This window comes from Colias eurytheme, chromosome 24 (assembly GCF_061535395.1).
Source record: "Colias eurytheme isolate Ceu_HAF_F1 chromosome 24, ilColEury1 Martin Lab GWU primary, whole genome shotgun sequence".
Lineage (NCBI taxonomy): Eukaryota > Metazoa > Arthropoda > Insecta > Lepidoptera > Pieridae > Colias > Colias eurytheme.
Window position 1 is genome coordinate 1,123,060 of NC_143003.1, and position 23,508 is coordinate 1,146,567.

The window sequence follows — 23,508 nt, forward strand, 5'->3', positions numbered from 1 at the left end:
GAAATCGTCTTTGAAACTTATCAATACATTATTATAGCAGGTAAATCTTCATCATCATCTTTACAAGCAAATATGATGAGGATGTTTTCATCTTCATTGGAAAGAGACGATATGAATCAAATTGTCGTAAAATCTTGAACCTTGATTTATACGTTGACTAGCTTTCCACTTGCGTCTTCGCCCGCTTTGTCTTAGCTCTAATAAATTATAATATAGTAAGGTACTAAAAAGTTTCTCCTGAATCACTCTATTTATTTATTAAAAAAACCATCAAAATATATACGCAAAATATGTTGCGTAATTTTTAAGATCGCTTACAGACGGCGAAAAGCGGCTTTGTTTTATATTATGTAGTGATGTGTTTAACCACCGAAATGTCGTAATAATTTCAAAGTGATCCTCACTTATACATTGGCAGGTATCCTTTAGCTTCTCCAGTTCTGTTTGTAGCTGTAGAAGGTCTTTATCCAGTTGTTCACCAAGCTGCTGATGTGGTTCCTGTATTAATGGCTTCCAGATAGATCCTAGGTCATTGGCAATACGGGATACTCTATCGATTGAAGAGTTTAGTGCTGACTGGCAGCGTTCATCTTGGATACTGGGAGCAGTTATCTGGAAATTTATAAAATAGGAAATTTTCTTCATATTAATATCATATTAAAATAGGAAATTTTCTTCTTATTGTGAACGATTTCAAAATAAGAAATCACGTCTATTGAAAGTTGCATTTGTTTGTAAGCCCAAGAAAGTGTCTATATCCATAGAGTCAGCTAGTTTATCATTTAATTAGTTGTCTCGAGCAAATAAAAAACACTTTATTCTTTTTGAAGTGAAAACTTCTTTAGCGGCGCAGAGCATTTTTTCTGTAATGGGTATAAAATCTTAAACTCGCGTCAGGACACGTGACCTGATCGAAAAACTGACCCGAAATTTTGTGGGTCATTTGTAACAGGATGGCGGTTCTACAGGAGTCTTAGTACGCAATGACAAAAAGAAAAATGATGGTCCGAACGCTGATACCGGATGCGTTTAGATACTGTAATATAAAATATAACAGTATCTTAATATAAAATATTATAGTATCTTCACCGTGTGTGACGCGCTTAAGACGGATACCATTCCAAAATATCAAACATGCTCAACGTTAATAATCAAGTTTTCACTTCTGCCGGCACTCCCGGAGTGCAACCCGTCTTTTTTAATTATAAATCCTTACCTGCGCATTGGTGAGCAGCACCTGCGCGGCATCAGCCAGCTTCACTCCCGCCGTGTCGAGCTGCTGCGCCTGAGCGGGGCGCGCGGCCTGCGCGAGGCGGGACACGCGGGACAGCATTAGTGAAGCTCGCTCGCACGCGGACCGAGCCATGTTCAATACCTGATGGAAATTACGTGTTTTATGATCACCCTCTTCAGAATATTTGATAATAAAATAAATAAAATTATATTTATTTGCCAAAAGGAAAGGTTATTAAAATAAGTACAGATTTCGACAGCGGACCCCGCACTAGGCACAGCCTGTCTCGCGGGGCCATACAACGATTGTACAATGAAAATGTAGGTTAACAAAGGGTTCAACACGTTTAACAAATAAAAAGGTAAACAATAGATAAATATTCCAGGATGTTGTAAGTACAAGGCACGATCTGATCCAATACTAAGCTCTTCGCTTGTGTTATGGAAACCAAATGGCTAATAAACAAACATAAACATACATTGATGGCCCAACCGTTTCGAAAATTTGTGAAAAAATGTGATAGAAATTACGTGTTTAATGATCATCCTGATGATAATATCTAGACGACCCAAATAATAACTATACAACCTAAATAACATTTTCAAAAATTTTGCTGTAAAATCAAAATAATCATTAAGTATACCTGATTTTCTTTGTCCACATCATGGTTAGAACTGAAAATGTAGAACAATTTTCCTGAAGAGTTTGCGTATTTCGATGCAGCTTTGTTCAGTCCCTGAAAATTTGAAGTTTTTAATAATTTTAACACGATTTATATTTTTTTAGATCTGGATCGTCTGCTCTTTTGCTGTTATTGTTATTTGTTTTCCATTAATGTTCAATAATGGAACATTACTTATTATTTTGATCGTTCATATTTATCATGGAAATTATATTTTACTGTTATTAAATTTAAAATTTTACTGTTTTAAATTTAATAAACGTACCTCAATATCTTTAGCTTCTACATTGCAACATATATCATGGCTGGCCTCACACAATGACTTGGCTTCATCAATCACACTTTGTAATGTGGAATCATCGACATATTCGTGCATACACAGAGCATCTGTAAAAGAAAGATTCTATTTTATTTCACCAAAGTAAAATTCTTATTCTATCAGTTTTTAAGCGTGATAACAGCGACGTAATTTACAGTATTTTCTCGTGGTTTCTTTGTATTTTTGCTGCATATAATATTATTAGTATTAAAGCCTAGAAATACACCTTTTTATCCATTATGTCTTAATTTTCCTTACCTTGTACAATATCAGGTGTAAGATGAGAAATGTTCTTAACAATGTCTTCAGTTGCTTTGTAGTCTTTATTGTCATCATCTGAAATAAAAATATTAAGAATAATGGACTCGTTTTTTATAATTTCATTTAAATTATAACTTTTGAAAGAACTAACCAGATAAGGCTTGCACTAATAAAGCAGTACTCTCATTCATATGCGATAATTTATCGAACAGTCGCATTTTAGTAGGCCATATGCTTTTCTTTTCAATACAACCTTGGTCCTGAAAAATAAAGTGTAAAATTGTTATTTTGTATTTTAGGTAGATTTAATATCAGTTATGGTACGCTGCATTGTTGTTAGAGCAAGTATTGTTGTTCGATAATAGTCTTTATGTCGTTCATCAATAGGTTGATAATAAAAATACGAAATTGAATAAAAAAAAATGTAATAATACACTACTTACGGTGGTCATGGCGAATGAACTTTGTACGTCTGGTGCTGGTAATTCCCTTAATCTTTCTCTGGTGCACAACAGTTGAGCTTGTTTAATTTTATCCTTTGCTTCTGTAACTGTTGACAGAAGTTGTTCTCTCTCTGCGTTTACTTCGTTCACTGGAATAATATTTTGGTTAATTAATACAGCAATAAAATACTCTAAGGATCATTTAATAAGATAAAGCAAATTTTGAAATTTATATAATTAATATCTGGTCCTTTTTTAAACTAAAACTTTATGGTCTTAAATATTGTAAAAAAAGAGCGTCTGTGCCGAGCGCACGTGTCAGAAGTGAAATTTCTTTGGCGAGATTCAAAGATACCAAAATCGTCGCCTTCTTCCATGACGTGTCGGTTTTGCCATGACGTGACCTTGAAATTTTATTCTCGACGCGATTAAAGAAGTTTCACTTCAATAACTTACTGCTATTGTCTAGACAAGCAGCTTTCAGCCTCTCCAACGAAGCTTGCAGTATATCTTTGTCCCTTTGCAATTTGTCTTGGAAGTCTGATTTATCCTCGACCAATGGAGTCCATAGATTCTCCAAATCCTTCACCAGGTCGGAAAATTTATCCGTAAAAGATATCATCGCTGACTGACATTCGGGATCATACATGGTGGGTCCGGTCATCTATTTAAAACAAAATTCATTTTCAATATTATGTAAATTGTTCTATTTTTTTTCGATATGGTCTAAGAATCTGCTAACGTGAAAAATAAGCCTTATTTTAGGACATTGTTTTCTATTAAGCCTTTATTGTAACTGGTACAAGTGCTACTAACTTGAGCTGCAGTCAGGAACGTTTGAGCAGAATCCACAATTTTAGTGCCAGCGTCATCAAGTTTAGCACCGTCTTCACCACCGACGTTTTTCGCGAGATCGTAAACTTTTATCAGCAATCTGGATGCATCTTCACAAGCACCTCTAGATAGATCTAATATCTGTAAGAGTATAATAGATATTGATGCAGAATAATTATAAATTCTTGCCTCTGTCTTTATATCTAACATTCGTTAACCTCACGGACATATTAACTAGTAATATATTACGAGGACTGTGAGTGACATATAGAAATAGTACGATGAAATAGCGTCCACTAGGACCATATTATTACGCTATTTCATCGTCATATTTCTAGTTACGTAGTAACTTAAAAAATCTCCCCATATTGCGAGAGAAAGTTCTAATGACTCTACTATGGTTTCTCGTATTTTTAAAGTAAAGCAGTAATGCGTACCTGATTTTCCCGCCTTGGGTTTGCTCGAGGATTTATGACATAATACAGCTTTCCTGATGAATTGGCGAAATCAAAGGCTACTTCGTTGAGTTGCTGAACAAAACATTTTTCATTTAGTTTAAAATTGTAAATACTAAAATAGTTTAAATTTATATGAAAAATGTAACTTTTATGATATTTACCTTAAATTTATCATCTTCTGCACTTGCAATAAGTTCTTTGCTCGCTTCTAGCATGCCTCTAATATTTTCAGATATTTTATCTTGGTCCTTATCATCCAAATGTGATTCAAGGTATTTTGCATCTAAAAATGTATTATTTATGAGATATACAGGGTGTCTAAACGTACAATGCTCAATAGAACTTATTGTTTTGCATACGCTGAAAACGTGTAAAATACTAATTCTAAAATTACTGTTAAATTACAATTTAGCATGATTAATTTACCTTTTACCAGGACTGGAGTAAGTTGGATAATGGTGTTTATAGCGGCGTTGGCTGAGTCGTAATCGATGTCATCTACAATAGCAATTACGAATTAATTCACGAGTAAATATAAATACATAAAAAAAGAATTTAGTCTTAGAATAGAATTAGTCTTGTGTATAATGTAATTAAATTGCTAAAATACCAGTAGTAGCACGAAGTAATGATGCGATAGCTGCATTTAATTGCGCCAGTTTTTGGGATAACGATTGCCGTAAATTCTCTGTGTCACCATCGTTCTTGATCTGAAAAATGAAAACATCAAATTATTAATCATAAGAATAGATGCATTTTACAACTATGAATTTACAGCCTTACTTTACTTTATCACATGATGGTGAGCAATACCATGTAAGCAGAAATACCATAAAAATATAGTTGAAGAACATACTTTGTTTCTAGTTTCATCTCCAAAGTTGGCGTTACTTTGCAACTGTTGTTCAGCTTCCAATAAAGCTCTTTTAGCGGAGGACAAATTGTCTTTGAATTGTAGTTTTTGTTCATGTTTCTCATCAGGTATTTGACTGTCGTCTTCAAATTTATCTGTATAGAACAAAAAAGAAAGGTAAACTCAAATTTTAACTTGTATTAATTCAATTATACTTCTTCTAAAGCACTATTGAATCGTCATTAAATGTTTCAGTTGGAAACGTGATAATAGCAACCTAATAATATGTTGGAATATAATTTACCATGAGAGTAAGCATCCTTCAACTTATCCAAAGCCTGAATGAGGTCCATGCTCTTAACAACCAATCTCTTCCCAAATTGTTGGCGATTGGGATGGTCTACCACAGGCTTGTAAGCGATGGCCAGATCTTGTACCGTCGATGCTAACTTTTCACAGGCTGTCGTAAGAGTATCTTGACAACGTGCTTCGTGGATTGTAGGTGCGGTTATCTGTAAATTAAAATAATTTGCAACATAAAAGTTCAGCTTAAATAGTTTATACATTACTGGCCTTAACTAAAGATTAACATTCTGTCACTTAAATTGAAGTAAAAGAAGAAGAAAATGAATTTATAGAGTGAAAAGAAAACATAAGTGCAGTCAAAACTCGAATTATTGTAGAATTTATGTAAAAAATATGAATTGGTATTGATTGAAGTGAAAACTTCTTTAGCGACGTTGAGCACTTTTTCTGTAATGACACGTGACCTGATCGAAAAAGCGTAAGACGGATACCATTCCAAAATATCAAATATGCTGAACGTTAATAATCAAGTTTTCACTTCTGCCGGCACTCCCGCAGTGCAACCCGTCTTTTTTCAATTTTATGTTGATACATTCAAAATGTTGAATAGTTTACACATATAGCAAATGATCCCAATCGTCATATTATTTTATTTAAATAAGTTACCTCTGCGCTAGCAATTAGTTCTTTTGCAGCATCAGCACATTTCACACCTGCATCGTCTATTCTCTTAGCTTGTTCGTCATTAGGCACTACTTTGCTAAGTTGATTAGCCTCTTGCAGAAGAACTGTTGTTTTGTCTCCTACATCCTTGGCCAATTTTGTTATCTGTAGAGAAAATTGTTTAGTCTTAGTCTTTAATAGCGATTGTGTTTTTATTGTACGATTAACATTCAGTTTCGATTATTTTTCGCGTTTAAATATTCTGTTTTGCATATTATTGTGTAGTATAACTTTGCAATGGTGTTGTGGACTAATTCTTTGTTGTTATGTACTTGTACTTGATGTAATTTATTAAAAATAACAAAGTCACTAGTACTGTGCGATCATCTACATATTGATCGACAATAATAATTACCTCATTTTGTTTTCTTGGATTGGCACGAGGATTAAATACATAATATAGTTTCCCAGAAGATTTCGCAAATTCCATCGTAGCTTCATTTAAACCCTGAATAAAACATTAAAAACAATTTACTTAGTGGACTTGTTTTTCAGACTCATTTTTTGTTAAATATAATTAAACGACCTAATATTAAAGTACGTAAATGTATCAAGGTGTAATCGGCGAAATTTGGAAAAAAGAATGTCATTTCGCTTTGCTAGTTTTACAGACCTCTTATAATCAATTGTAAAGTTTTACTATAGCATTTTAATATGTATCTTGTTTTACCTTGTTATTTTTATTTTCTGCACTAGCACAAATATTTTTGGTGGCTTCTACCATGGCTTTAAGGTTTTCCAGCATTTCTTGCTGCGTTCCATCGCTCATATATGATTCCAAAATTCTTGCATCTGTAATATTATCAGAACTTTGTATATTTTGATGATTCAATTTTATAATCATTATTATTAAGTGAGTAGGAACAGAATTGATTTAGTATTAAATATTTCAGGACAATTTAGTATTGCACTCGTGACTAGAAGTATAAATTGCACAAAATAAAATCTGAAAATTTTTCGTTTTTATTAGTACCTCGAATTATCTCCGGGGTTATTTGAGATAATGTACTAATAGCTGATTCCGTTGTTTGATAGTCTGGGTGTCCTGAAAATTAAAAACGATCATTAGACACGGATTGTCGTGACTAATTTTGTATTGGATGGTTGGATTTTCCTATTTAATAGCAATTGTAAAAAAAAATTATATTAAACGATTGTACCAGATACAGCACGAGACAATGAAGCAATTGCAGCATTAAGTTGTGCTATTTTCTTTGAAAGTGAATTTCGAAGTCGTTGAACATCGGCTTCTGTGTTTGTATTCTGAAAGAAAATATTTATATTATTTTTATTCTGTTATCCTTTAATTCTAATAATTTATGCTTATGAAAATAAAAATCTTTATTTTTTTCTTCAAATTCTACTGTATTAAACACAAAACGAATTACGAAATACGTACATCTTTAACAAAATTATCACGATTGACATCCTGTAGTTGTTTTTCAGCATCCTGCAATGCTTTTTTAGCACCCGATAGAGATGCAGTAAGCTTTTGTTTTTGTGTTTTTGTCATGTCACCTTCATTACTATTTATTGCATCATTGTCATCTGAAAATAAACCAACATTGAAACTGTATCATTGCTGTAAATTATGGAATACTAGCGGTCCGCCCCGGCTTCGCCCGTGGTACCTACATGTTTAAACTATCCTATCTCTCAAGCTGGATCGAACTGCACATGGTGTGCGAATTTTATTACAATCGGTTAAGTGGTTTAGGAGTCCATTGAGGACAAACATTGTGACACGAGATTTATATATATTAAGAATTGTTTTCAACATTAAATTAATTTGCATTATGTATGGATATTTTGGTTATCTAAATGGTTAAATTAAAATTCCTCACCATGTAAGTTGCGGTAAGCTTCTTCCAACTTTTCCAAGGATTTCAGAAGGTCCATGAATTTATCATTTAGTTTATTTCTATATTCGTGGCGTCCCGGTTCGTCTACTATTGGTTTGTAGTGGCGTGCCAGTTGATGAGCTGACGATGCGAGATTTTGACTTGCTGCTGTGAGCGCCTTTTGGCAGCATACGTCGCGTATTGTTGGGGAAATTAACTATAAATAAAAAAAAAATCATTTATTGAACCAGTATAGATTACACAAAAAAAGAGGACCCCAGACTCCTAATATAGCTTTGCTGTGTTTCAGGAGCCTATGCTTTCCCGATACACTATATACAAAAGTTCAATAGCAAACTATGGGATGATTGTTTTATGTAAATTGTATGGCATTAATTACCTCAGGGGTATTATAATATATAAAGGAACTTAATATATTAAAACTGTATGCGAGCAATTACAGCTATGCATGTTAGGTTTATGAATTAAAAAAACCGGCCAAGTGCGAGTCGGGCTCGCGCACAAAGGGTTCCGTAGCAGCAAATATAATAAATTACAGTTAAATCAACCTATCTCAAAAACTATAAGAGATACTTTGATCAAACCAAAAATCGTTGAAAGAGTTAATTAGCATGCATCACCTCTATTTTTTTTAGAATTTTATACCCCGTAGTTATAAAAATAGAGGGGGGGGGACATACTTTTTACGACTTTGAGAGCTGATATCTCAAAAACCGTTCACTTTAAGAAAAATGTTTTTTAGAAAACTTTATATCATTTTAAAAGACCTTTCCATTGATACCCCACACGGGTATGTACATCGAAAAAAAAAATTTCATCCCTCAGTTACATGTATGGGGGGCCCCACCCCCAATTCTTTTTTTTACTATTTAGTGTCATATTTTTGTAGCGGTTCATACAACACATATTCCCATCAAATTTCATCACTGTAGTACTTATAGTTTCCGAGTAAATCGGCTGTGACAGACGGACAGACGGACAGACGGACAGACGGACAGACGGACATGACGAAACTATAAGGGTTCCGTTTTTGCCATTTTGGCTACGGAACCCTAAAAATACGATACAGTATTTCATTGTATATAATCAATTATATACAACGAAACCAGTTTGTAACATTTGAATATTTGAAATATAAAAAATGGATATGTTACTAATAAGGAAATTTTAATCGAAATAATTCTATGTTGCGGCTCTATAGAACCTCCTACACAAACCTCAGCAGAAGCAACCAATGCGCTTGCAGCATCAGAACACTTCACACCAGCAGCATCCAGCTCGTCACTCCGAGGATCACCAGCGATGGTGCTGTTCAGATCATTCACGTCCATCAGCAGGAATGATGCTTTCTCACCAACATCTTTGGCTAGATCTAAGACCTGATGAGCGAAACATGAATTTTGATGATAACGTATTCAATTTTTCGAGTGTATATAACGCCTTGTTGTTTTAATTTAAATTTAGGCGAATAGAGCAATCCATACTAATATTATAAATGCGAAAGTAACTCTGTCTGTCTGTCTGTAACTCAATCACGCCTAAACTACTGAACCAATTTGCATGAAATTTGGTATGGAGATATTTTGATACCCGAGAAAGGACATAGGCTACCTTTTATTGCGAAATAGGGCGAAGCCGGGCCGGACCTCTAGTAATATTATAAACGCGAAAGTGTGTTTATTCGAGAATTTCCATAAGTCCGGAAAATTTCTATACGTCAGGAAAATTTCGATAAGACAGGAAAATTTATATACGTCGGGAAAAATTCTATATGCCAGGAAAATTTCTATACGTCGGGGAAATTTATATAAGAAAGGAAAATTTATGTAAACAAGGAAAATTTCTATACGTGAGGAAAATCAAATCACATGGAAAGCACAATTTCACAAAAAGCTCATATTACATGGAAAGCTCAAATCACATGGAAAGCTCAATGTAACAAAAAGCTCAAATCACATGGAAAGCTCAATTTATCAAAAAGCTCAAATCACATGGAAAGCACAATTTCACAAATATCTCAAATCACATGGAAAGCTCAATTTCACAAATAGCTCAAATCACATGGAAAGCTCAATGTAACTAAAAGCTCAAATCACATGCAAAGCTCAATTTATCTAAAAGCTCAAATCACCTGGAAAGCTCAATGTAACATAAAGCTCATATTACATGGAAAGCTCAATGTTACAAAAAGCTCAAATCACATGCAAAGCTCAATTTATCTAAAAGCTCAAATCACATGGAAAGCTCAATGTAACAAAAAGCTCATATTACATGGAAAGCTCAATTCACATGGAAAGCTCAATGTAACAAAAAGCTCAAATTACATGTAAAGCTCAATGTAACAAAGAGCTCAAATCACATGGAAAGCTCAATGTAACACAAAGCTCAAATCACATGGAAATCTCAATGTAACACTTTTCGTTACTTTTTGCTCAAATCACATGGAAAGCTCTGTATAAGTCAGGAAAATGTTTATAGGCCAGGAAAATTTCCTTGTATTTGAGACAGGAAATTTCTATAAGCTGGAAAATTTCTATAAGAAAGGAAAATTCCTATAAACAAAGAAAATTTCTATACGTGAGGAAAATTTCTATAAGCCAGGAAAATTATAAGTCAGGAAAAATCCATAAGTCAGGAAAATTTCGATAAGACAGGAGAATTTCTATACGTCAGGAAAATTTCTCTTTGTGGGGAAAATTTCTATAAGTTAATAAAAATAATATTATAGAAAAATTATGATAAAATACGTATTTAAGGCGATAGAAACGATTAAACTATAATTTTATATTTAAACATGGTATGCATAATAAATAACCTTATATATTTTCGTGTTTCTCAGAAATAATTATTCAGAAGAGAACTTAATACAACGCGACGGTTCCGTGAGATGGGAGAGGATACGGAAGATTGCTCTAAACCGTTGTTAGGCGATTGTGAAGGTAATATTATTATTTATTTAATTAAGTATTTTATTTGATAGATAAATTAAAAAATTTAATCAGAGAGATAATGTAAAAAGCAGTTTTAATCCTACTAATATAATGCGAAAGTTTGTGAGGATGTGTGTGTGTGTGTGTGTGTGTGTGTTTGTTACTCTTTCACGCAAATACTACTGAACCAATTACAATGAAATTTAGCACGCATATAGAAGGTAACTTGGATTAACACATGGGGTTGGTTATATCCCGGAAATCCCACGGGAACGGGAACTATGCGGGTTTTCCTTTGAAAACGCGGGCGAAGCCGCGGGCGGAAATCTAGTAATATAAATGAGTATACATAATATTATACAGATTAAATGCATTTTCATAAATTTTGGTTAAAGGTGTTGAATTTTAATATAATTTTGATATTTTAATAATAAAAGGAATCGAATTACCTCATTTTCTTTTCTTGTATCACGACGAGGGTTGAAGACATAATACAGTTTACCAGATGACTTGGCAAATTCCATAGTAGCCTCATTAAGGCCCTAAATGAGATAGAAATGTGTTATTTATATTCTTTTGTGAAAATAATTCAAAAACATTAATATTATTTTCATTTTATTTGATTATGCAAACAATTGTTTTTTTAATATACCTGGCTGTCGTTATTTTCTGCACTTGCGCATATATTTTTGGTAGCTTCCAGCATATCTTTAAGATTTTGCAACATTTCTTGTTGAGTCCCATCATCTATATGACTTTCCAACATTCTTGCATCTAAAATAATGAAAAATATTACGGTGCAATTTGTTTTACCAATACTTGTGTACCAGTGTTCTGAACCTTTACAGGAGGATTTGGTCACGCTTTAGGTAATCGTTATAAGAAAAATTACAATAATACAATAACCAGTACCTAACATAACTACATATTATCAATCGCAATCGTACTGATCGTGCCGGACGTTGTTTATACGACGTTTGACCCAACTACCTTCTCTTTGCTAATAGTCGTTGACTTGCTGCGATTTGTTAATCAATTAGGTAGCTGTGTAGAATCGCAGTACATTCTAACTACATTTCAAACTAATATTTAACCCGGCCTCTCTCGTTTTTAATTTCTATTAATACTGTAAATTGATAAAGAAAAGGCTTCACCTCTCATTATTTCTGGAGTGAGTTCAGTTAGTGCACTAATAGCGGCTTCAGTTGTTTTATAATCTTGATTTTCTGAAAATTGGAACGAAAATGCCCATTAAAACATGTTGCAAATTGCAATGTGTAAAACTCATAGAAGCGAAAAATATAGTGTTTGTAAAACAATATGACGTGCCTTGGTTAAGGGCCGATTTTTCAATGCTTGGATAAAACTTATTCGTCGAATAATGTATAAAACTACCATTTTAAAAACGTATTCTAATTGCCCGTATTTGACAGTTTACGTGACATTTTAATATTATCGTGTAATTATTTATTGGACGGATAAGTTTTATCCAAGCATTGAAAAATCGGCTCTTAGTCAGAAATATAGATCGAAAAGAAATTAATAAATAATGATTTGTCTTATCTAATGAATAAAAATTAAATTTAGAAGTTTCGTTTTGATATTCTCTTCTACGTGAAGTAAGTAAACAATGTAAACGATCAAGCATTTATTTAATAACTGTTTATTAGCACTATGAATATTATTATTTAGGCCCCGGAATCACAGACACAATATAAAATCTATTGTGTCGTGGACCGATCGGGCCGTTCGGGGCTCAATGGGTTAAGTTAAACAAATCTACATTCATACCAGATACAGCTGTAGATAAGGAAGCAATAGCAGCGTTGAGTCGAGCTATTTTGTCCGCCAACGACTTGCGAAGTCGTTGAACATCTGCTTCTGTCTTGATATCCTAAAAGAATACATCTTATATATAAAATTCTCGTGTCACAATGTTAGTCTGCATACTCCTCCAAAACGGGTGGACCGATTCTCATGAAATTTTCTGTGCATATCGGGTAAGTCTGAGAATCGGCGAACATCTATTTTTCATATGTACCACGGGCGAAGCCGGGGCGGACGGCTAGTATTGATATAAAATGTTCTACTACATTAAGAAAAACAGATTACAACATTTTCGCTATTTTTCAATTCATATTATCTTATATTCATAAACTTTTAATCTTTTGAGGCAGATTTATTACCTCTATTTCTTTAACACGTTTTATTTCAAAATCAATATTTTAGCATTGTTTATAATTTGTAGTATATATCTCTTTTTTAACTTCTTAAGTATCAAATTAAACATTACACATACATCGTTAGCAAGTGTATCACGATTGCCATCTTGCAACTGCTTTTCAGCATCCTGCAAAGCCTTTTTAGCACCTGATATAGATGCAATAAACTTCAGCTTATCACGTTCATTATTATTACTTGCATTATCATCATTGTTTTCATTGTTTTCTGAAAGATTAGTAATTGTTGTTAAGTTATTTACTTCGTAGCATTTTTCATTGACGTTATATTCAACGAACGTAATTCATTCGAGTCAGAGCGAGATAATAATATCATCAAGGTATGGAAGTATGCGATATAGTTATAATAAAAGACGTGTGTCACTCGGGGACTGCCGCGGTAAAGCTATTGCATGCTATGCCTTCAAGCCACACCTCCGAGCCCGTCGGAGTGGGGAGTGTGAGGTTTTTTCGTTACGGAATTTCTCGATTCGGTCCCCGCGCTCAAGGCCCGCGATAGAAGCTATGCAATAGCTTAATATGATTTTTGAAATGGTTCAACAAAAATACCCACCGTATAAATTGCTATACGCATGTTGCAACCTTTCCAAAGCTTTGGTAAGATCCTTTAACCTGTCTTGTAGTTTAGTTTTATAATCCTGTCGTCCAGGTTCATTGACGATGGGCTCGTAGCTTTGCGCCAGTTGCTGAGCTGATGATGCAAGGTTTTCACACGCTGATGTCAGCGCGTTTTGGCAACGAGCTTCACGTATGGTTGGCGCTACTAACTGTGGGATGATGGTTAGAATTATCAAATCAAATCAAATCATTTATTTATTTCTCCTCACAATTCCCAATCACATAAATTAATCTACATGCATACAAAATTATCAAACCATAAGCTGGAGTTGGAGGAGCTGGTGTCTGAAATGGGTTTTAACCGGTATCACAGATCACCAGGTCCCCGCCCTCGGAACCAAAAAACAATTACAAAAATATGTTTCACATAATTCATAAGTTTGTGGTTAGGTAGTGAGAACGACATAAGTTTATTGTTACCTATTTAAAATTTACAAAAATAAAAATTAAAAATATACCTACATATGTGTTTGTGTATGTGTGTGTGTGTGTGTTGTGTGTGTATGTTTGTGTGTTGTGAGTGTGTGTGTGTGTGTGCGCGCGCGTTTATGTTTGTGTGTCATACATATTTTAAAATTCATCCATTTGTTTATTTATATTTTAAATAAAATAATTTACACTGAAAGCAATTTTATCATTTTACCTACTGTAATAAATAATTTATTAAGTATTGGATATATTATTAATATTAATTTCATATTTACTAACATCACAAATTTCACAATTTAAAGCAAGTTTTCTGTAGCAGCATAATCCAATTTTTGAATCCATTCCTTTACCACACGTTTACACTTGTCAGTTGTTAGTGAAAAAATTGAGAGAATTTCGTTTAATTTATTGTAGATATTAGGGCCCTGGTAACAAAAAAAGCGATGTGAAAATTTTGTACTAAACTTATTTGTTTCACAAATTTTGCCCCTTCTGCGTGACGCGTTAGCCCGCTCAAGGCTGAAGGTGGTAAGAGAATGTTGGCGTACAGCTGTGTGAAGAATAAATAATTGTCGTACAGTTAGTACCCTGGTCATCACATAAACGTCCCTTGTAGGGTGAAAGAAAGGCAGAAATTTTATAACTTTTAAGACAGCTCGTTGTGCTCTTTCTATCTTAATAAAATAAGTTTTAGGAGCACCACCCCAAGATGTTATGCAATAGGTCAACAGTGACTGGCATAGAGCTTTATATACTGTTATAATGAGTTGTTCATCAGCAACATGTCTTAAATTTTTGAAAATTGAGATAAGCTTACGGGTGCGAGTGGCTATTAAGTTAATGTGTGATTGAAAATTCAATTTATCGTCTATAATAACGCCCAGGTATTTTATTGATTCAGTACTATTTATTCTAGGACATGTGCAGTTTGGATTATTTTTGTTACACGAGTGTGTAATTAAACTATGCATATCAGTTTTATCAGTATTTTTCATAGAGAAAGTTATATACTTTGTCTTATCGATGTTTAATGTTAGGGAATTTTCATGTAACCACTCAGTAACTTCATTTAGTCCTTGTTGGGCATTTAAAAATACTTCATTCCACGTATCACCGCTGAATACCAAAGATGTGTCATCAGCAAAGGTAATGATTTTAGCTGATGGAAATTTAAGTTGACACAGATCATTAATATAGACGAGAAACAAAGTAGGGCCTAAAATACTGCCCTGTGGGACGCCATAGTTGATAGGAGCCTCATCACTGATAACATCGTCAATTATTACACATTGCGTTCGATCAGTCAAATAGCTTTTGAACAGATTCAATTGTATATCCCTAATACCTAAGCATTCAAGTTTGTTTATCAAGATCGGGACAGAGACTGTGTCAAAAGCCTTGGCCAGATCCAGAAATATTGCTAATGTTTTCTTCTTTTTATCCATATTAGTCACAATAAAATTTGTAAGTTCGTGTACAGCATCAGAAGTCGATTTGTTAGCTCTAAAACCGAATTGAGCTGAAGACAAAAGCTTATTCTTCTCTAAAAAGTCAACAAGCCTTTTATTCATGACTCTTTCCAAAATTTTTGACAAAGCTGGAAGGATAGAAATTGGCCTGTAGTTATTAACACAGTCCCTGTCTCCGTCCTTGTGGATTGGATGGATTCTTGATTTTTTTAAAACTTTAGGAAATTGTCCTGTTGATATTGACAAGTTACAAATATATGTTATATAAATACGGTGATTGAAGACGTGTTATTTTTTGCTTAATAACTACGGTGTTAGTAAAATATGTGCAAACGGAACAGTTTTTAGTACAAAAATGTATAGCAATGTATATAAAGGTGATGGGTTAATTGATTGATGGACACGGTTTTAGACGTTTCTTATTATTGAAATTGGATTATTTTTTTGCAAATTCTATAATTATAAGTAACTGTTTATTTGCAAAGACATTGTTAGCTCATGGGATACATACCTCAGCACAAGAAACCAGTCCGCTTGCAGCATCAGAGCATTTAACACCAGCAGCATCCAGTTCATCACTCCGAGGATCACCAGCGATGGTGCCGTTCAGATCATTCACATCCATCAGCAGGTAGGATGCTTTCTCACCGACGTCTTTGGCTAGATCTATTATCTGTTAAATAAAATATTGAAAAAGTGTCTTCATTATTAAATTTTATGTTAACCAACAATAATTGCGCAATGAAAGAAAAAATAAAGAATATTTTACTTGTATTAATCATAAAATTGAGCATAAGTACCTCATTTTCCAATCTCGAATCAGTTCGAGGATTGAAAATATAATATAGTTTTCCAGATGACTTAGCAAAGTCCATTGTTGCTTCGTTGAGATCCTGTTATAATAAAATATACAATTATTATATACGATTCGGTATGTTAAGAATCTTTCAACGTTAACAAGTAGAAAATGAATACCTGGCTGTTGTTATTTTCTGCGCTATCACAAATGTTTTTTGTTGCTTCCAACATTGCTCTTAGGTTTTGCAACATCTCTTGCTGGGTTCCATCGTTCATGTGAGCTTCTAACATTTTCGCATCTAGAAAAATAAACATTTTAATTATAACGCCAGACATTTGCCTGTATTGTGAAAAAAATAAGAAAACTGGAAAGATAAAGACGTGTGGCACTCGGGGACTGCCGCGGTAAAGCTATTGCATGCTATGCCTTCAAGCCACACCTCCGTGTCCGTAGGAGTGGGGAGCGTGAGGTTTTTTCGTTACGGAATTTCTGGATTCGGTCCTCGCGCTCAAGGCCCGCGATAGAAGCTATGCAATAGCTTAATAATAAATCCTGTCATATTTAAACTAGGCATATTTAACTATTTCAGAATTAACAGAACAGTAAAATAATAATTGATTTATTACCTCGCAATATTTCTGGAGTTAGTTGGGTTAGTGTACTCATAGCCGCTTCAGTTGTTTTATAATCTGGATTATCTGAAAATTAGAATTTAGTACAGAAAAAGAAGATATTATTTTCGTAAATTCAACATTCATACAGAAAGTTATTTTCGTGCTTTACCATGTGCTTTTCTCAATACTAAAATCACAAAGCTAAATCTGCACCTCGCAAATTAAAATAATGAAGTAACATTTGCATTTGAACGGTCAAATATATTAAATTAATAAATAAAAACATATTTATACCAGACACCGCCTTCGACAGAGACGCTATAGCAGCATTAAGTTGCGCCATTTTCTGTGCCAGTGATCTACGAATTTTTTGAACATCTTCTTCAGATTTAGGACCCTAGGAATAAATAAATAAATTATTAATAATATAACTGAAATTACCCTCTTCAATTTAATTTAATGAATATAATAATAATAATATAATAATATTGAAAATATCAATCACAACGATTTTTTTTTCAGGAAACTTATGTTTCTAATAATATTCTTATTCTACGTACATCGTTAGTATTATTGTTTTCCAACTGCTGTTCTGCATCTTGTAACGCTTTCTTAGCACCCGACAAAGATGCTATAAACTTCAGCCTTTGATTATTTTGATCCTCTGAATCATTTTCATCAATTTTTCCATTATTATCTGCAAATAATAATTCAGTACTTAATTGAGGAGATTTTTCACAATTACTATCTTTAATCTAGTTCAGGGTAATTTTAAGTGAAGATTATGCGTGTATAAATGACTTATCATTTGCACTATGCTTATTTAAATCGAATAAAAATAATAAAAATTCTATAAAAATAACCTATGTTAGAATATGCGTCTTGCAGCCTCTCCAACGCCTTCATCAGCTCTAGAGCTCTGTTATGCAGCTTCTTTCCATAGTAATGTCTTCCAGGATCATCTATTATGGGCTTGTAGGTGTTTGTCAAGTGCTGTGCTGATGATGAGAGGTTTTCGCATGCCGCTGTGAGAGCGCTTTGGCAGTGTGGCTCGTGAATTGATGGTGCCGTCAACTGTATTGGAAATACGTTGTTCAAATATTACCTTAAATCATTATTCTTTGCTGAATGTTATGAACATTTAATAGCCATAATCTGTTAAATAAAGTCGAAAAAGAACAACAAAATAATTTGAATTAATGCAAAGAACGTTGATCATTATTTTACCAAATAGTATGTCCTGTTACGTATTAAAATGACATTATTTGTGTCCTAAAGACCAATATAAAGAACATAATATAACAATACATAATCAATATTTTATAGGAACAAACCTCAGCACAAATAACAAGTTCCTTTGCTGCATCAGAGAACTTGGCACCAGCAGTATCCACTTCTTGAGTTCGAGGGTCTTCAGACGCAAGACCGTTCAATTCGTTCACGTCCATTAGTAGGTTTGATGTTTTCTCACCAACGTCTTTGGCTAGATCTATTATCTGGTGATGAAAAGTATGAAATAAATGACTTGTTAATTTTTTTTTAGCTATTGCATAGCTTCTATCGCGGGCCTTGAGCGTGGGGACCGAATCGAGAAATTCCGTAACGAAAAAACCTCACGCTCCTCACTCCGACGGACACGGAGGTGTGGCTTGAAGGCATGCTATGCAATAGCTTTACCGCGGCAGTCCCCGAGTGCCACACGTCTTTTTTTAATTTACATTAGCGTTCTATAGTCTATACTTATCCTATCAACTAGTATCATGTGTAAATCGCATGTGAAAACCATACAGTGCTTCATTTGTATAATATCGAGTCGTGTATTTATGTGAAAAGTTTGCATCGCGGTAATAATTTTTCATTTTTTAAGAAAATTTCTCATAGACGTATTGATGAAAGTTCTGTTAACTCTCATTCACGCATGCTTTCAATGTCATATTCTCCTCCTCATGAACTAATAGAGATGATTGGAATAAAGTGTTTCTGACTAAATGGAGAAGATAATGATAAAAATACATTATTTACCTCATTTTCCTTATCAATAGCATCTCTTCTCTTCTCTCCACGATTGAATGTGAAAATAAGCTTCCTTGCTACTTCACCATATGCTTTACCTGCATCTTGCATTTTCTAAAATAAAAGTAGATTTATATTACTATCATGTTACCTTTGTTAGTTTTGAAAATAAATTTGACACTGTTTTCAACATCTTAACCTTAATAAATCGTTAAGTAGTATCCCGATCCTACTAAATACTTTAATTTTTAAATGTTCTTTAATATACAGGGTGTCCCACTGTTGGTATAGTAAGCTCAAAGGAGGTTATACTTTTGCATACGCTGAGTACGTAAAAAATACTTATAAAATTCAGGACGAAGTTTTTTTTCAAATAGATGAATTCTTTAAACTCTATGTGTACACCCATAACAAGAAACCCGCCTAGATTTGCCACCAGCACGTGAGCTATCGTTTAAGATTGTTTTCATAGACAAAATGCTTACATTAGCGAAGCGGTATATGCCAGCTGCGCGAAGTTAGAGAAGAAAGCATGGCTTTTCGGGGAAAATTTAGCAACAATTTTTTGATGTAATTTTGTTGTTTAAATATTTTTAACGTGATCAGTGTATGCAAAACTACAAGCCCCTTCGCGCTTAGTATACCAATAGTGGGACACCCTGTATAAATTTCATAAAATATATAAGTTTAATTTTGGAGTTACCTGGTTATCATCAGTTCCGGTGAGTCTGCACAATGCTGCAGTTCTATCTAGAAGCTTTTTGATTTCATCTGTTAGAGCTAGCCTTGCAGCATCATTTTCTCCACTATTCAATGCTTTTACGTCTGTAATTTTTATTTGAATACTAATAAGGATACTTTTTATAGTAAACAGTAAAATAAGGCAAATGTTTCGGGATTTTTATTATATTTAATACTATCATATCACTTTAGGCCTAATAACTAATTTTTTAAGAGTATGAAATGAAATGACAAGCAATTACAAGTTAGAAGCATTGGAATTTGGAATACGTAAAAAATATGTACAATTTAGTGTACGACAAACCTTTTATAATCTCAGGAATGTACTCTTTAATTGTAGTCATACAAGTTACAGCTGTAGAATAGTCAACGTTATCAGGATCTGAAATAAAATAAAAATCAATTATGATTTTGCTTTTTATTTCTTTGACAAACTATCTATAGATTACAACGTTACCTGAATGGGCATTTAGTAGTAATGCTACCGCTGCATTAAGTTTACCAATTTTATTGAATAGGGATTTCTCCAGACTTTCAACAACTGCTGCATCTGGTGCAGGTCCTGTGTGTTGCTGTTAAAGTAAATATATAATTAATAATATACTAATAATACAAAAAGGAAAAATATCAATTTGAATGTTTGTGTTGCGTTAGTTTGAAACTCAAAAATTACTGAACTGTACAAAATAAACCATTAGAAAAAATCGTGTTAAATTCTTGAATGACAAAGGCTATTTTTTTGTTCGCGTAGAATATGGCATGTTAACCCGTTCATGGCTTTCAAATATTTCAGATATATTTTTTATGTCAAACTTTGTAATAATTGTTATCTTTGTGCATGTTGGTATGTTTTGTACAAGTCAAAGATTAATTTAATAAATCTATACTAATATTATAAAGCTGAAGAGTTTGTTTGTTTGTTTGAACGCGCTAATCTCAGGAACTACTGGTCCAATTTGATAAATTATTTCGGTGTTAGATAGCCCATTTATCGAGGAAGGCTATAGGCTATATATCATCACGCTTACCAACAGGAGCGGAGCAATGCGGGTGAAACCGCGGAGCACAGGTAGTGTATGATTAAATGTAATTGTTTATTACGTTTATGAAATTACTTTCGATTGTTATAGAATATGAAAAATAAGAAATATCAAGAGCCACTATATATATACCGTATCCAATTCTGTATAAGCCCTATCGATTGCCTCGTGTGCGACCTCAGCAGCTGTCTTGAAGGACAAGCGACGAAGATGGGCTTCTGTCTTCTCGTCTGCTATGAAGCTGTTGCGAGAACTCTGCGATAAAGTTAATTTAATTTTATATAAGCTAGAAGAAGAATTACTAAATAATATATATACCAATGTTGGAGTGTATGTTTGTAATATTGGAATAGCCAATTGTTACTAAATGCATCAGATGTAGGTATACATGGTACGTTATAATCTCTAAAACGGCTGAATCGATTTTGATAGGACTTTATAGCATTTCTTATTGGTCACCCTGTAAAAATGGCCGAGAATATCATTATTTTTTATAATTAATTTTCTATTAAAATAAGTTGCAGCTATAATTATATTTTTTATCAATACGACCATTTAAACGAAACGAATGTGGTAATTTTTTCATCCCTATTTTAATCATCCCTAGTACTTTTAACTATGTCACTGATCGAATGGGTTGCTTGGAAGAAATGGGTTGCTTTTGACTAAATATGTCCTCTATTAAGTAAAATTTATATTTTCTGTTTAAGTCCAATAGAGTTTATAAATAAATAATTTAATTACCTTGATCAATTGCGCCCTGCCTTTGGTCTTAGGATCTAATGCCAAATACATTTGAGCAGAAATATCTGCTATTTTCATAGCGTAGTCCTTTGCAGCTGATACCTTTTCGGGTGAATCCTGTAGATGTTTAAAAATATGGTTACTTTATGTAGAGCGTATTAGAAAAGGATGGATAAACTTAATGCTTTATTGAAGTGAAACTTCTTTAGGCGCGTTGAGGATAAATTTCAAAATCGCGTCATGGCAATACCATCACGTCATATAGTAAGGCGAAGCGGCTGGATCGCCAGTGAGAAAGACTTCACTTCTGACACGAGTGCTCGACACGCGCTCTTTTTTTATCATTTTCTATTTTTAATAATTCTTTATTTGTTGCTTGCTTGTTGATTTGCGTAGGTATGTAGTGCATATATAGCAATAACTTGGGAATAACATTTTGTAAAGAGGAAGTAAACATAAAAAAATCATCTCAATATTCTATTGCTTTTTTAGCGTTCACAAAATAAATGTTTCTACATATCCTTCGTTAGTAATTGTATTTTCAATAGTTTGCAAGGTAATTTTCAATGTTTTGTGTTACGATAAAATTATTTTACTCTAGATTTTTCACAAATACTTACGCAATCTGGATCATTGACCAAATTGGAGAAGTTATTGATATAGTCACATAATTCATCTAATTCGTCCAGAAGTTTCTTAGATTTTGCAGGATCAAGATTTTTGGCTGTTTCTCTTACACCTGTAATGTTAATAAAAGAGAACCATCAAATCAAAAAAAAATTATCCTTGTTACCTCTGTTAGCTACCACAATCGAGAGTTTCGTACAGGAAATTATTGGGCGTCTTATAAAAATAAAGCTACTCACGAAAAATTAGCTTGATAGTAATTAATCACTTGCAAAAATAGGCGAAGGATCCTGGACTAGGATGTATTACTTCAAATTTTACCTTTAACCAGTGTTGGTAGTTCGCTCTCCATGTTAGAAGCAATGCGGTGAACATCGTCAATGTTTTCTTTGCAAGGATCTGTGAAAATATTTTCTTTTTAGTTCAGTATATTATTACAATCCAACTGGAAATTTAAGTATGACAGATTAAGTTTGTACATATATTTATGCATATTTTACTTATTCGGTATAAGCTAATGTTGTAAATTTTTTGAGAAACATTTTATGAGGAAATCAGTAAATGCCAATCATTGTGTATTTTACTTTATCGCTGGACATCCTAATTAATAATGTCAGCCCGTTTCTCAGAAGAGCTCGCAGTTTCAGTCACGTTTTAAACCAAAACATCGGATTCGGAGAGCAGCACGAGAGCAGAAGTTACAGGATATATCGCAAGTCCTGTCTGCGCTTGCGTGCAGTTTTGTAAATGTTACAGGAAGAATGTAAAAACCGTAAGATTGTAATTTGTTCATAAATTGTGATCTGTAAGATTTGCTTGCTATGTAGCGCATCATTTTTCATTATACACCGTAGTGATGTATTGGCGAGAATTTTTTTTCATAACGTCTTATGACGATTCAAAAGTTCTTCTAGAAGAAATCTAATCACTACATAGTATAAAACAAAGTCGCTTTCTCTGTCCCTATGTCCCTTTGTATGCTTAAATATTTAAAACTACGCAACGGATTTTGATGCGGTTTTTTTTAATAGATAGAGTGATTCAAGAGGAAGGTTTTAGTATATAATTTATCAGGTTTTAGACAAAGCGGGCGAAGCCGCGGGTGGTAAGCTAGTTAAATAAATAAATGTTTGAGTTTTGAGTCTTTCAGGTGTAAGTTAATATATATGACGGAGCCCTGGGGGGTAACCGGCATCTCTTATAGCAAGCTTATTATAACATTACTATGTCTTTTCGTACCGTGACACCCTTAACGCAAGCTTGTTGCAG

At 33.6% G+C, this 23,508-nt stretch overlaps 1 protein-coding gene across 1 annotated transcript; it reads right to left on the reverse strand.

The window, feature by feature from the left end:
- Window positions 1-20: 20 nt before the first annotated feature.
- On the reverse strand, window positions 21-22,591 carry LOC149897862 (uncharacterized). Its single transcript, XM_090115664.1, has 46 exons — window positions 22,561-22,591; window positions 22,233-22,351; window positions 21,613-21,729; window positions 21,001-21,123; window positions 20,286-20,400; window positions 20,133-20,210; window positions 19,791-19,912; window positions 19,097-19,201; window positions 18,409-18,570; window positions 17,938-18,148; window positions 17,635-17,771; window positions 17,369-17,471; window positions 17,087-17,158; window positions 16,637-16,758; window positions 16,462-16,554; window positions 16,173-16,334; window positions 13,699-13,912; window positions 13,205-13,353; window positions 12,697-12,799; window positions 12,060-12,131; window positions 11,558-11,679; window positions 11,355-11,447; window positions 9,193-9,354; window positions 7,958-8,171; window positions 7,513-7,661; window positions 7,274-7,376; window positions 7,087-7,158; window positions 6,784-6,905; window positions 6,469-6,561; window positions 6,057-6,218; window positions 5,389-5,596; window positions 5,088-5,239; window positions 4,842-4,941; window positions 4,658-4,729; window positions 4,393-4,514; window positions 4,211-4,303; window positions 3,756-3,914; window positions 3,396-3,603; window positions 2,940-3,088; window positions 2,648-2,756; window positions 2,494-2,571; window positions 2,182-2,303; window positions 1,878-1,970; window positions 1,217-1,375; window positions 405-612; window positions 21-91 (listed from the first exon to the last, which is right to left on the reverse strand). The coding sequence occupies exons 1-46, from the start codon at window positions 22,589-22,591 to the stop codon at window positions 21-23; spliced, it is 5,805 nt and encodes a 1,934-aa protein (XP_089971790.1).
- Between the last annotated feature and the right edge of the window lie 917 nt (window positions 22,592-23,508).

Coding starts and splice junctions, on each gene's coding strand:
- LOC149897862 (XM_090115664.1), bottom strand. CDS start 22,591: ATGGAGAGCGAACTACCAACACTGGTTAAAG. Junction 21,124..21,612: donor GCAGGGCGCAATTGATCAAG/GTAATTAAATTA, acceptor ACTTTATCGCAG/AGTTCTCGCAACAGCTTCAT. Junction 6,906..7,086: donor AACCCCGGAGATAATTCGAG/GTACTAATAAAA, acceptor ATAATATTACAG/ATGCAAGAATTTTGGAATCA.